The 12,166-nt window shown below is 28.9% G+C and overlaps 2 protein-coding genes across 2 annotated transcripts in view; one reads left to right on the plus strand and one right to left on the minus strand.

The window, feature by feature from the left end:
- The window catches only part of LOC106681500 (alpha-ketoglutarate-dependent dioxygenase alkB homolog 4), a gene marked incomplete in the record, with an annotated part of 3,673 nt that extends 2,876 nt beyond the window's left edge, over positions 1-797 (minus strand). The window contains 2 exon segments of the mRNA XM_067047924.1: positions 2-217; positions 554-797. Coding sequence (XP_066904025.1) covers positions 2-217; positions 554-661 — 324 coding nt within the window.
- A 90-nt stretch (positions 798-887) lies between these two features.
- On the plus strand, positions 888-9,602 carry LOC106681499 (uncharacterized). The gene is made up of 5 exons (XM_014421844.2): positions 888-1,200; positions 1,464-2,040; positions 5,078-5,255; positions 7,849-7,970; positions 8,072-9,602. The coding sequence occupies exons 1-5, from the start codon at positions 1,133-1,135 to the stop codon at positions 8,108-8,110; spliced, it is 984 nt and encodes a 327-aa protein (XP_014277330.1). The 5' UTR covers positions 888-1,132; the 3' UTR covers positions 8,111-9,602.
- Positions 9,603-12,166: the final 2,564 nt, after the last annotated feature.

Here is a 12,166-nt window from a genome sequence, read left to right on the forward strand (position 1 = left end):
CTTGTTTTCTTCTTCCACTTTGAGAACAATCCCATTGCAATGCATCTAAAGCTTTTAACAGTTCAGCTTCTTCTTCTTTTGATAAAAAATCTTCACCAACGTAAATTCCACTGACATTTATAGGTTCTCCAGAATGTAATGGATGTGAATTTATTTCAGAACTGGTACCAGGGTAACACATTTTGCAATAAATACAGTAAAAGTAAATAGAATAAGCCTGAAACCAAAAACAGATCTAAAATTAGTAATGCAATTTAAAAGAAAATAGGTATTATTTCAACTGATGTTAGAGTACTTTTCAAGCCCATTCAAATTTACTCTTTTAAGAATACAATTTTAATTTGGGTATGATGATTACCCATGATTAGTAGGTTTTATCTATAATATTTGAGTTAATAAACAAAACTAATGATTAGTGCGCTTCTATAAGGCTGAGATCAAATTGAGATGCATCATGCTGCATATTTTCTATAACATGATTGATGCTCTTCATCATAATCCATTAAGAATATTTACAAATTTTAAAGTACTTTCTCTGTAAATATGAAGTTACCTCTTCATGTATTGATTTATTTTTACAGGGAATGTCAAAAAGTTTTTCACATTTCAAGCAAGTTCTAATGCCCTTGCAACCACACAGATTTGACCTATCCGTTTCCATTATTTCGTGTAGCTACAAGAGAACTTTAAAAATAAGTAACATTGAAATACGATAAATAATTATTTATTTAGGTTACTTTAAATAACAAATAATTGAGTATGATTATAACCTAGCCTATACGAAGGTAAACATTGGTTATCAGAAAATAGTTCCCATTACTAGATAGCAGCACTTGGTTTATAATTTAGTTTTTAATGTCCATAATTGAGTTTCGCGATCCTTCAGAATAAGTCCCCTTCTTTTTGAAAATTTTTAAACGTTTCTCTACTAGTCTTATCTGGTTCATTTATTAACGGTCTCTCAACTATGTTAATTTTCTTTTAATTTAATCGATATGCTGATTAGAAGTAAGTTAACGATTGAAAATAAAGTTCATTTTGTGTTCAAAATGGCGAGCTGTTAATCCTTGTATTGTTTTAATTCTTTTGTTCTTTTTTATTCTGTTTGTGTGTTTAATTAACGTTTTTGATAATGGAGATTGAAAGAGGTGATACTTCTGACTTCAACGACGAAAATACGTCTTTAAAATCTAGTGTTAAGTAAGTGTTGTCAGTTTATTGTATTTTCTTTCTACAAATCCATTTTATTCTTTAATTAATGGAGATGCTTTTGTACTGATTAACTGTATTGAACCTCTAAGGCTTCACCACTACTGTGAATTATAATTTTGTCTAATTTAAAGTCCACTTTTTATTTATTTTATGTTTTTTTGTCCTTTGCCTTATTCTTAGTTCATTTTTCAAGGTCATTAGAACTTAACTCTGTTATAGATATCACTATAAAAAATATTGCCCTTTTTTAGGTTCACAGAATATTTCCAGATGACAATTAAGCCACTTTTAGAAGAGGGAAAAGATGGGGAACTCATTGAATGGCTCAAGGATATTGGATTATTGCGGCGATCCCAGAAATGTTCGAACCCTGAATGCCAAGGAACCAAACCAATGGAGTGGAAGAGAGCTAGGATTGTTGACAAATATCACTGGTCCTGCCCCTTATGTAAAAAGAAGGTTTCTATTAGAATGGATTCTCCACTGGCTGATTTTCATTGTAGTTTTAAAATAATTCTCGACACTATCATTGCCTGGTGTGATGGCATTTCACTTGAAGGGTATACTAAAGAAAATAAAATGGTTAAAGGTGTGATTGCTAAAAGAATATATTCTACCTGTACAACTGTTGCTGATTGGTATATGCAAACTCATCCTGATCTGTCTTATCTTGGTGGAGAAAATTCTGTGGTGCTCGTTGACACGTTTCCTGATGGGTGTATGACAACAGTGCCTCACAACAATAACTACAGTAAGAGAATACTTTGCATGGCTGATACTTCTCATATGCCTGCACGAATTTGGACTCAAGTCATTGATAAAAGCCTGGTACGTAACAAGTTTTATTATTTACCTGGTTATGGCATTTTTTATATATTGTCATTTTACATTATACATGTCATTTTATTTCTAGTATAGTCTATTTATTATGTTTCTATTTTTGAAGTTGGCATTACAAAAATTTGTTTTACCATGCTAGTACTAGTTCAGAACTTCTAATAACATTAATTGTAAATCGAAAATTATGAAGTATGTAATTGTCAACCAATTTTAATGTTTTAATTGACCCATCAATAATTTTAGTGTCATTCAGTGTTTTAATATTTTTTATTAAATTTTAAAAATATCTATTAAGTGGAAGGAGTTAGTTTTTATTTTGTTTAATTTTATGAATGGCTTTTATCTTGTTTACCATTTCCAGCTCTCAATTGTTATAATAGAAGCATTTCCTGTACTATATTATTCAGATTTATCTTTACTGTCATGGTTGGAAGCACATCTACAATACACCCCTATGGTTTCTATGGCCTAGGGGATTTATCTTTATTCATTTCCCAATTAAGTAATTAAATTCTATTCAGCTTTATTCAGTCACTTAAAATTCGTTATATATCATGACTGTTATAGATGTAACATTATACTATCAGATTATTAAGAGTTTTACTTTATGTGAGTATAATATAAATTTAAACAAATGTTTCATAGTTTTGCATTTCTTAATCAGGTATTTACCTGGATATAAGTGCAAGTAAGTATAATAGTTTTTTGGATTTAAATTTTCAGATCATTATTTAATTAATGCATGATTGTTTTATTATAGTGATTAGTACATTTTATTCAATTATATCATTTCCATTTAAATAATCAGCATTAATTAAAATTATACATGCTTTTAATGTTTAACTCTAATTAAATAGTATTGACCTTTTAATATAAATAGTTATTAGGTGTATTTAGTTCATCTACTTATTGTAATTCTCACAAACATGTTTATAACTTTTATAGCATTACTTCAAAGTTGAAGTTTCTGTCTAATTGAAACAATAAAAAATAGGTGCGATAGAGCAGATTGGTCTGGATTAGGGAATGAGTGAAGTGAAACACTGCTTCATATTATTAAATAAAAAAGTACAAAAAATGTATTAAATACAGTAAAATAAAAGAGATATTTATTTTAATTAAAAGATATGTCTCTTAATCATATTCCATTTCCTAATTCTAAAAAAATAAAATTGTCAATAGATGCTAGAACCTGAGAAGTTTTAATGCTTAAAATCTCACACACATATTTGCTATATTTATTAATGAGTTAGGTAATAACCATAATTGATTTAAAATCAGTTAGACTCAATAATTATTATAACTTCTCTTTGTTGACATTAACCCTTTCTGTATCATTATAATTAGCCTCACTCATTTTTTTTTTTGTTAATGAAGTTACCATCTATTTGTCTACCAAAACGCTTTTTAAATGAACCATGAACCATCATTCACTCAGTGAAAAAAAATTAGTTCTTTGGCTCGTTTCATGGGCGAATTGCTTATATCTAGTCAGAACCTCCTTTTATCTGGTTATGAAACAAAATCTGTTTGGTCATATTAGTCAGTTGAAAAATATCTTATAGGTTTAAAATTTCTTTTAATATTTCATTCTTTTAATTTTTAAATAATATTTACATCAAATATTATATTATCATTTTCAATGTCCATGTTACTGTGGGGTCTATTAGCCTAGTATTCTCTCTATAACCTAAATTGTTTCTAATCTATTTATTTCAAAATTTAACCTAGTATTGAAAATATTAATCAATCTTTATGGAATAAATAAATTTTAACTGATTTTGTGTTTTATTTTTAATGAAGTAAGAATAGTGAATGCACTTTGTGGTAACAACCATCAGTGGTTATAAGAATTTAAATCACTGTTAATATAATCATAATTATAGTTCAGACGATGGAAATTAGTCCTGCTAGTTTATTGTATTCTTTTTTTTAAAAAAAAGAAATCAGCAAACACATCTTTGATTACTATTTAAGCTTTATATCTCAAGCTGTTCAAATATGTTTTTTATAGTAAAAAAAAAAATAACCAAACAGTTTAATGAAAAATTATATTTTTGGCATTTCTGAGGGGATTAACTTGTTATAGTAGTTGTCTCTTATTGTAAGTAACATTAATTTAATGTTTTTAGATTAGCCATAAATTAAAAACAAAAATGATGTATACTTTGACTTATATTTCTGTTCATGGTAGGTAGATTATTTTATTATGTTTTTGTAAATTGAAAATTGATTAATATATACAAGATTATGTGCTTTATGATTCACCTATTATTAATATCACTTTTGTTTTTATTTAAATCACATATCATCCCCACCTGATTGTTTTCCTGCTTGTTTTAGTTTTCATTTGAAACAAAGGAACCTCCCTTTAATGAATCTCTCTGGGTTTTGGAAAACGTTTATTATTATATTGAGGTTCAAAGAGTTATTTATTGACTGATCTCTATATTGCATGAAATTCAACCTCGTTAAAATGATTAATTTCTATGGTTTAAGAAATGTTTAAAAAAAAATCATAATTAAAATATGTATAGGCTTATTTTGCATTACTAGAAAATTAATAATACTTACTACGTATTGTGAATCGTTATATATTAGTTACATTCTGAAATTACTTATTAAAATATTAATATTTATTTAACATAAAATAAGTCTTGATTACAAAACTTTTATTTCATCTCCTATTTGTTATATGGAGGTGTTTTCTGTTAAATCCTAGTTCAAGGGGGTTAAATCCTAGTAATTAAATTCAGTATATAGAGTTTCAGCTGTGTTTCCCCTTTTGTCATCTATGCTTATCAATTTAAAAAGTAGGTAAGTGCTTTTTATTGACTGTTTAACTGATTTAGTTATCTTGTAGTATTTGGTGTTACACCAAGCTTTGCAGTTTTAAATGTAGTTTTATATTATTTATCTCTTATAAATGATTTGCATGAATGATTATTATGCACTGGTGTATGTAAATATGTTTTTACCATCCACTGTAACAAAACTATTACTAATATACACACGTTTTTCAAAGGATTATAACAGACTTCGTCAACTGGTAAATGAGCATGTTAGAGCAGGATCAACAATTGTTACGAGCCCTGGTCTGTATCCTCTCCTCCAAGGGGCTAAAGGAATGGCTGAAGTCATTAGTGTTGAAGCTCTTATGGCTTTAGATCCTGTGGATTATCAGCGTTCACTCAAAAATCTAGGTAAATTTTTACTTAAAACTTAAGTACATAATAAAAATATATTGTATTTTCCTTCATTTATTTTATTCCATACATTTTTTTTTTTTTTTTTTTACAATTAAGACATTTATATATATATTTATTTCCCTTATTAGTTGTATGATAATAGATATAAAATTTTGACTTTGTTGATATTATTGAAATGCTTTTTTTTACTATCAAGTCATCCCGTAAATGTTATTTTAAATAAATTTTGCATTATTGAACTTAATTTTCTTTTATAGCAGCACTGCATAATTGTATAATTATGCACAGTAGTGACCTTGTAACGAGCTAATCCAAAAGGTTGTATTTTCTTGTTTAAAGTGTTGTCACTCCTTTTTTTTCATTTATTTTATTCTTATTGCACCCTTCAAATTTTCAATACATTGGATCAACATGGGATTTAATGATTGTCAATTCTCCTGAAAAATGTGCATTCACCTGTCATTTACTTGTCAGATTATGTCCTACAATATGTATTATTTATTATTATTTTTTAATTGATATTGTTACAATGGGTAGGGATTCAAAAGGAACCTTTACTAGCCCAACCGTGAATAGAACTGTAAATAAAAGAATTAACTGCCGAATTTGTTATTGTATTTTGAATAAGTGAACCTAATAAATGAAAGGCTTTGAAAACAAAATAAGGAAAAATATACAAACTAGAAAATAAAAAGGAACTTAACTAAGCTTATATCTATTACAATGTCGGGGTTGTCTGGTCTTAGGCGATTTCTCTAGCCTGATATACTCTTTACAGAAGGCCCACGACAAGGCGTATTCAATTATAGTTAAGAAAGGAAGGCCGTGCCAGGGGATGAGCCCTGGACACTGACTAGGTAGAGGAGGTCTAGGTGAGAGAGTCTGAGGAAGAGTAATAGTTCTAGTTGCCGAGATGAAGCGGACGGACTAGAACTGTCATGATAGGAGCCAGCTTACTAGTTGCCGAGATGAAGCGGACGGACCAGTAAGCTGATTAGGCTAGGTGCAGCTCTAGTTGCCGAGATGAAGCGGACGGACTAGAGCCGGGGTGAGACATTATTAATTAAATTACACTGGTTGCCGAGATGAAGCAGACGGACCTGTGTAACCGTTAAGGATTAGGTTACAATCTTAGTTGCCGAGGTGAAGCGACGGTCTAAGATTGCTGGAGAGAAGGAAAGGGTGTAGGCCATCGTCTTAGGTGAACGTACTGAAAATCACAACTTTTGGGAGATTAGATTGGCAATAAACTTCTCTATCTCAAGCAGTGTATACGCCACCTGTGCCATGACTAGACCCCGGATAGGAGGTGGATCTACGATTGAATTTTGGGATTTAGAGTCCCTCATTTATAGGTCTAGTCTATGCGGCTGTGACCGAGAAGCGGTCGGTACATGTCTGCTTGAGATAGGTTCGTGCATTGCATTGTTATAATTTATTATTCATTGTACAGATATTGCTAAATAGTATGTACAGAAATTATTAATATACAAAAATGACAATGTGTTTTTACAAAATAATGCACTATGTAAATTTGGGAGCTTCGGTGAGGCTCGAGGTGGAGCGCTCTAGTGAGCTTTTACTATACCGCTTGCTCCCTCTCGCTACAACAAAATTATATTGAAGTTGAGCTAAAAGAAAAAAAAAGTATCAATATCACTGGTGATTGATATGGGGCCCCCACTGTGGTAGGTTATTTATGTCTTCGTGGAGGTAGTTCCACAAATGTACGTCCGCTTGTATTGTCCTCATGGAGGATGAGCCAAAATTTTAGCTCACTCGCTGTGTCGAAGTGACTAAGTAAACGTAGATGGCCAGACTGCTTGCTACTAAAACTGCTTTGAGAAGAGACACTTGAGCTGGTGTTTATATACACAATAAGACACTTAGATGTTATCTATTTATTAGCCATATAAATATTAACAACCGAGAGTTGATTTGTTTTGTTTTTTATAACATCAGTTATATAATTTATTACTGATCATATGTTGGCCATAACAGATATAAAATAAAAATATAAGAATGTATTTTCTTATGTTCTGTAATCTCTGATCCTACCTTAAGTTCTTGAATTGAATTACGATTTTTCAAAATTATAAATGTTTAGTTTCATTAAACAAAATATATATTCAGAGAATTATTTTTTCTTTAATGATTGAATTGCTATTTTTCAAAGATGGCATTAAGAATGATCAAATAAAAAAATTATTTTGTTTCTTTTTTTAATTTTTTAATATGTGCTACAGTTTCATCTGTGTTAAATTTGAATCAAATGATTGTTACTTAAAAAAGCAATGTTAACCATAGTGATACTTGAAAATTCTTTCAAAGGAATATATCTTATTGATATTGTTTTATTCTCATATCTTTATGTAATATCCATTAAAATACAAAAAAAAAAAAAAGTAATTTATTCAATCAAGTTTCTTTTTTTGTGGTCACAAAACCCTCGATTACAATTACCGCCGTCTGTTACAGAATCGGTTTTGGCGAAAACCTTAGGATTATGATGGACCTCACATTGAGCAAATCTGTATTTACTTATAATTGAAAAGCTTTATTTATCTATTATTCTGTATTACTTTAGAAACTATCTGGAAGACTACCGTGAGCGTATGCCTTGAGGTGCAAAATATGTCCTTGACAGAAACTGAACAAACTTTGCGGGAATTACAATGGAGGCAAGTCTTCCCCACTCCTTTAGCCCAGGTACATTGCCTTTCTTACTTAATAAGTAGTTATTTTGGTTTTGCTGATGTTTAAAGAACATTTTCAATTCAGTTAATGTGTTTTTTTATTACCATCTTCAGGTGCTGCATGATTTGGCTGCGAGGTCTGCTGTTGCGTAGCAATCACTGGAATCTTTCTCAGCTGTTTGGGGCCAGTGACTTCAAAGAACAGATATGATTGACATTGTTATTTAATATTTTACAGACAGTTCAGAAATATACATCTTAATTTCATTCTACATAAACATTGATTGGAAGAAATGAAATCTGAGATAGTCGTTAAAACTTGCCAATTTCGCACTTATCTAATGTTGCTGGAAGTTCCTATTATTTCTACTACTTCTCATTAGTTGTTCGATAAGGAAAGTAAGATTGGTGTGCATTGATTTATGATTTGGTCATGATTGAACTGTCTGATTTTTTGCATTTTTAATATAGCTAACTCATACATCACATATTTATGTGTCCATAGGTTTAAAATGAAATAGAGGTTGTTCTTTTATCTATATTGTTGTAGCTCTTTGATCACAGATCTTTTTGCTGTTCATTGAAATTTGTTAGATATATTCATATTTTTTTTTTTTTTATGTGTTGATAACCATTTAAGAAGTGTGTTTTTAAGATAATAACCAAATATTGTTCTGTTAAGATTGTTATTTAAATTAAGTATTTTATGAGTTAAATTCTTTTCTTTTTTAATACATCACTGTTTTAAGTTAAGATAAAATATTAAGAGGTAAATTACATGTCACAGATTATTAAATTTGTTAAATAATCATTAATTAAATTTCTAGATATGAATTTATCTCATATTGAGTTAAAGTGGAAAAATCTTATAAATACTTAATTTATGTTAATTTTAACTCTATTATATTAGAAATATGTTAGATTTGATTAGATTTATAAAGTTTTACGGTTTCAACAAAATTTAAATTATCATGCATGTATTTTATTTAATATTTTATCTTGGTTTATGTATTTTATCAAAGTAAGATATCAAACATTCGATTATAAATGGTAAAAAGCCTCAGTGACTACTCTACTTACGTTGTGTAAGGCTATGAAGTATTAAAATATCACATTAATTACCATTGACAAAAGTATTATAGTGTATATATAAGGGTAAATGATGTGGTGGTGGGGTATAGAGGTTGAGACTGCTAGACTTTTTTTTTTTTTTTTAATAATGAAGTGTGAGGACTATTTTCAGTGAATTTTAGTTATTCCAGATCTGAATTTTTAAATACTCTTGTTTAGTGGGGTGGAATTTGTTATGGAAAAGAGCATTAGTCAATTGCAATGGTTCGACATTTTGATAATGGAGTTTCATCTGGGGATGTTCACTTAATCTTTGCGATAATGAACGCCAAAGAAAATACTAACAGTTTTAGAGACCAATTTAACAGTTAGTTTTATTGAGTAATTTAAACAGCGAATATATATATATATTTTTTAAAGTATTCAATCCTCCTTCAGTTAATGAAATTAATTTACACTTGTCTGTTGTTATAAACTTATAGACTTTACTGATACTTTCTGAAATATAGTTAAAATATTTAAATGATGAGCCACAACTGAAGCACAAATTTGAGCCATAAAAAAATTGTTTAAACATAGCTGACCTAATATTTCTAATCATTATTTGTCTCAGATCTTAAAAGCCTTTTGATATATATTCACTATGAGATGGGTATAACCAGTTTGGATTACTGCAATATCTCGCTCCAGAATACTTCTTGAATTATGTCTTTATCTTTTCATTACTTTTTTTTTATTATAAATTAATATCTAATTTTTTAATGGTTGTTAGATATTACAATTTTTATTGGAAGCCTAGTATTTGATCTCTATTAACTTGTTGGGTTTAGTTTTTATTTAAATTCATTAAATTGAACCCAAAATTAGGAGGATTGTGTTTTACTAATTTCATTTCTAAATGTTGCAATGTCTTCGTTAATTTCAGCATTTTTATGTTGAACAATGATTATTAGTTTTATTTTTATTATCTACTTTTTACAAATCCTTTCAGTTCACTATTATACCACAAAATGTTCCTAATATTATAATGATTACTGCTTTCGCCATAATTAAGAATTTTATTTTATTTTTCAATATTTTAACACTTATTATTAATGTCTTTTTTATTGTATGATCTCTCTTTTAAACCACCGTCTGTCGAGTTGTAATATTTTGCCATTACCGATTATCATTTTCATTGTATGTATACCTTATTTAGAACTTGAAGTGATATGAGCCAGTTGTAATTTAATGTACTACAAGACATTTTTGTTTAATTATAAGAACAATTATTAGTATGAATCATAGTTGAAGAAATCTGTAATGATATTATCCTCTAAGTATTTTTGCTACTTATCTGATTGCTTTTGTTTTTTGTTTAGTTTTTTTGTCTTTGTAAGTGTCCCTTCGAATGTCTAATAATTGTTGATTTAAAATTTTATTACCATTAAAGTATGGTATTTTGCAATATCCAATGATATATTGTGCCTTCTATATTTGAATTTAAAGTATTTTTATTAGATATTAAATTTTATATTATTGCGTGTTATTGTTTAAACATTTCAATTATTAACTTTCATAAATTATATGTTTGTTAAAGCCTGAGCAGTGTAAATAAGATGGCACTGTTAAGATTCTGAAATTTATAAATTGTAATTATTATAATATAAGTAGAGTTATAAGTCTTATATTAATCTCATGCCATAAGTCTTTTATGTTTGTTTATTTTGCCATTAATTTTATTGTGTTGCAGTATTCTGTTGGAATGTTCTTAATATGTTATGGTGTGGGTTGTTGGTGCTAATTTTTTTTTTTATAATTGAGATCGATTTCTGATGTGACTGAATTGGCACAAAAAGGAGAAAGTTCCAGTATTTATAGAATGTTGGTTAGAATTGTTTAAAATATATTGTGATGATCTATTTTCATTGTTTGTATGTGCACAATGTTGTGTTAAATTTAATTACTGATATATTATATAAATATATGTTTAAATTAGATTTAGATTCAATTTTAATATTCTGAATTTTATTGCATTTTTGCCTTCACAAGATTCCATGATAATATAAGATTGTAATAGTAGATTTAAATGCCACAAAAAATACACTATTGTTTTTGACATGTCTGGCACATAATAAATTTTTATTGGATGCATAAATATTATTTTGCCTCCCACAATTATTATACATAAGTTTAATTATTATATCCCAAAATAAGAATGAAACAGAATGATATGCCAGGTTTTGAGGCAGTGTTTCTTCCGTTTCCGGTTTGCCCTGGATGCTCTCCCATCCTAGCCTCTGCTCAGTTCTTTTTATCTCTTTCTTTTACCCACTGTTTCATAAAGTTTATTCCTTCCTTAGTTTATCCTTATGTTGCTTCTGTTATATTTCTTTACTCCATATCATGTTTAGTCATAATATTAAAGCTATCACATATTTTTTTTTTTTTTTTAAGAAACTAATGGACAATCAGCTTACCGGGACTCATTTCTCATGAATGGTTATACCTATCCATGGAGCTTGATTTGAGCTGGGACATGCTGGTGTGTTCTGGTACCTCTCATTAGACAAAAAAAAAAATAAATTGAAAAAGTATTTGCTACACTTCATAATAAAGGAGTGTTTCAGATTGTATAAAATACCATTTAAAAACTTTCCTGAAGCCTGAAGATATTAATGTAATGTTTCTTTTATTAAAACTGTTGAGACAAGACATACCACTATTGTGCTATAAAATAAAGGTTTAATAGTCTTTCCTAAAGATAAATAATCTTTTAGAGCATTTGATGTTTAGAATGCCATTGGTTGACCAAAATTATTTAAATTTCTACTCAGGGATGAGCTTAGTATGTTAATATTAGATTAAGTTTCCAATGTCTTTTGTATATGCATGCAAATTTACTTTTTCACTAATGCCGTGAAAATACAATATTTTATCAAATATGAGCAAAGATGGTTGTAAATTTCAGTTTTGGTTTAGTATATTTTCAGAAGATATATTTTGCCAGCCTGATTATTTTTATATAGGCACTCCTTTTTCTTAGCATCTGCCCTGCCACTTAGCAGGAGGATTGTTGAGAAGATTATTGACCCCTGATCATAAACCCTTATTTCTAATAGCTGTAACCTTACCATTGGGTGCACTTTTAGCTCAGGA

Source organism: Halyomorpha halys, unplaced genomic scaffold, assembly GCF_000696795.3.
Source record: "Halyomorpha halys isolate HHAL.00 unplaced genomic scaffold, Hhal_1.1 Scaffold343.1, whole genome shotgun sequence".
Taxonomy (NCBI): Eukaryota; Metazoa; Arthropoda; class Insecta; order Hemiptera; family Pentatomidae; genus Halyomorpha; species Halyomorpha halys.

Coding starts and splice junctions, on each gene's coding strand:
- LOC106681499 (XM_014421844.2), top strand. CDS start 1,133: ATGGAGATTGAAAGAGGTGATACTTCTGACTTCAACGACGAAAATACG. Junction 1,201..1,463: donor TCTTTAAAATCTAGTGTTAA/GTAAGTGTTGTC, acceptor GCCCTTTTTTAG/GTTCACAGAATATTTCCAGA. Junction 2,041..5,077: donor AAGTCATTGATAAAAGCCTG/GTACGTAACAAG, acceptor CGTTTTTCAAAG/GATTATAACAGACTTCGTCA.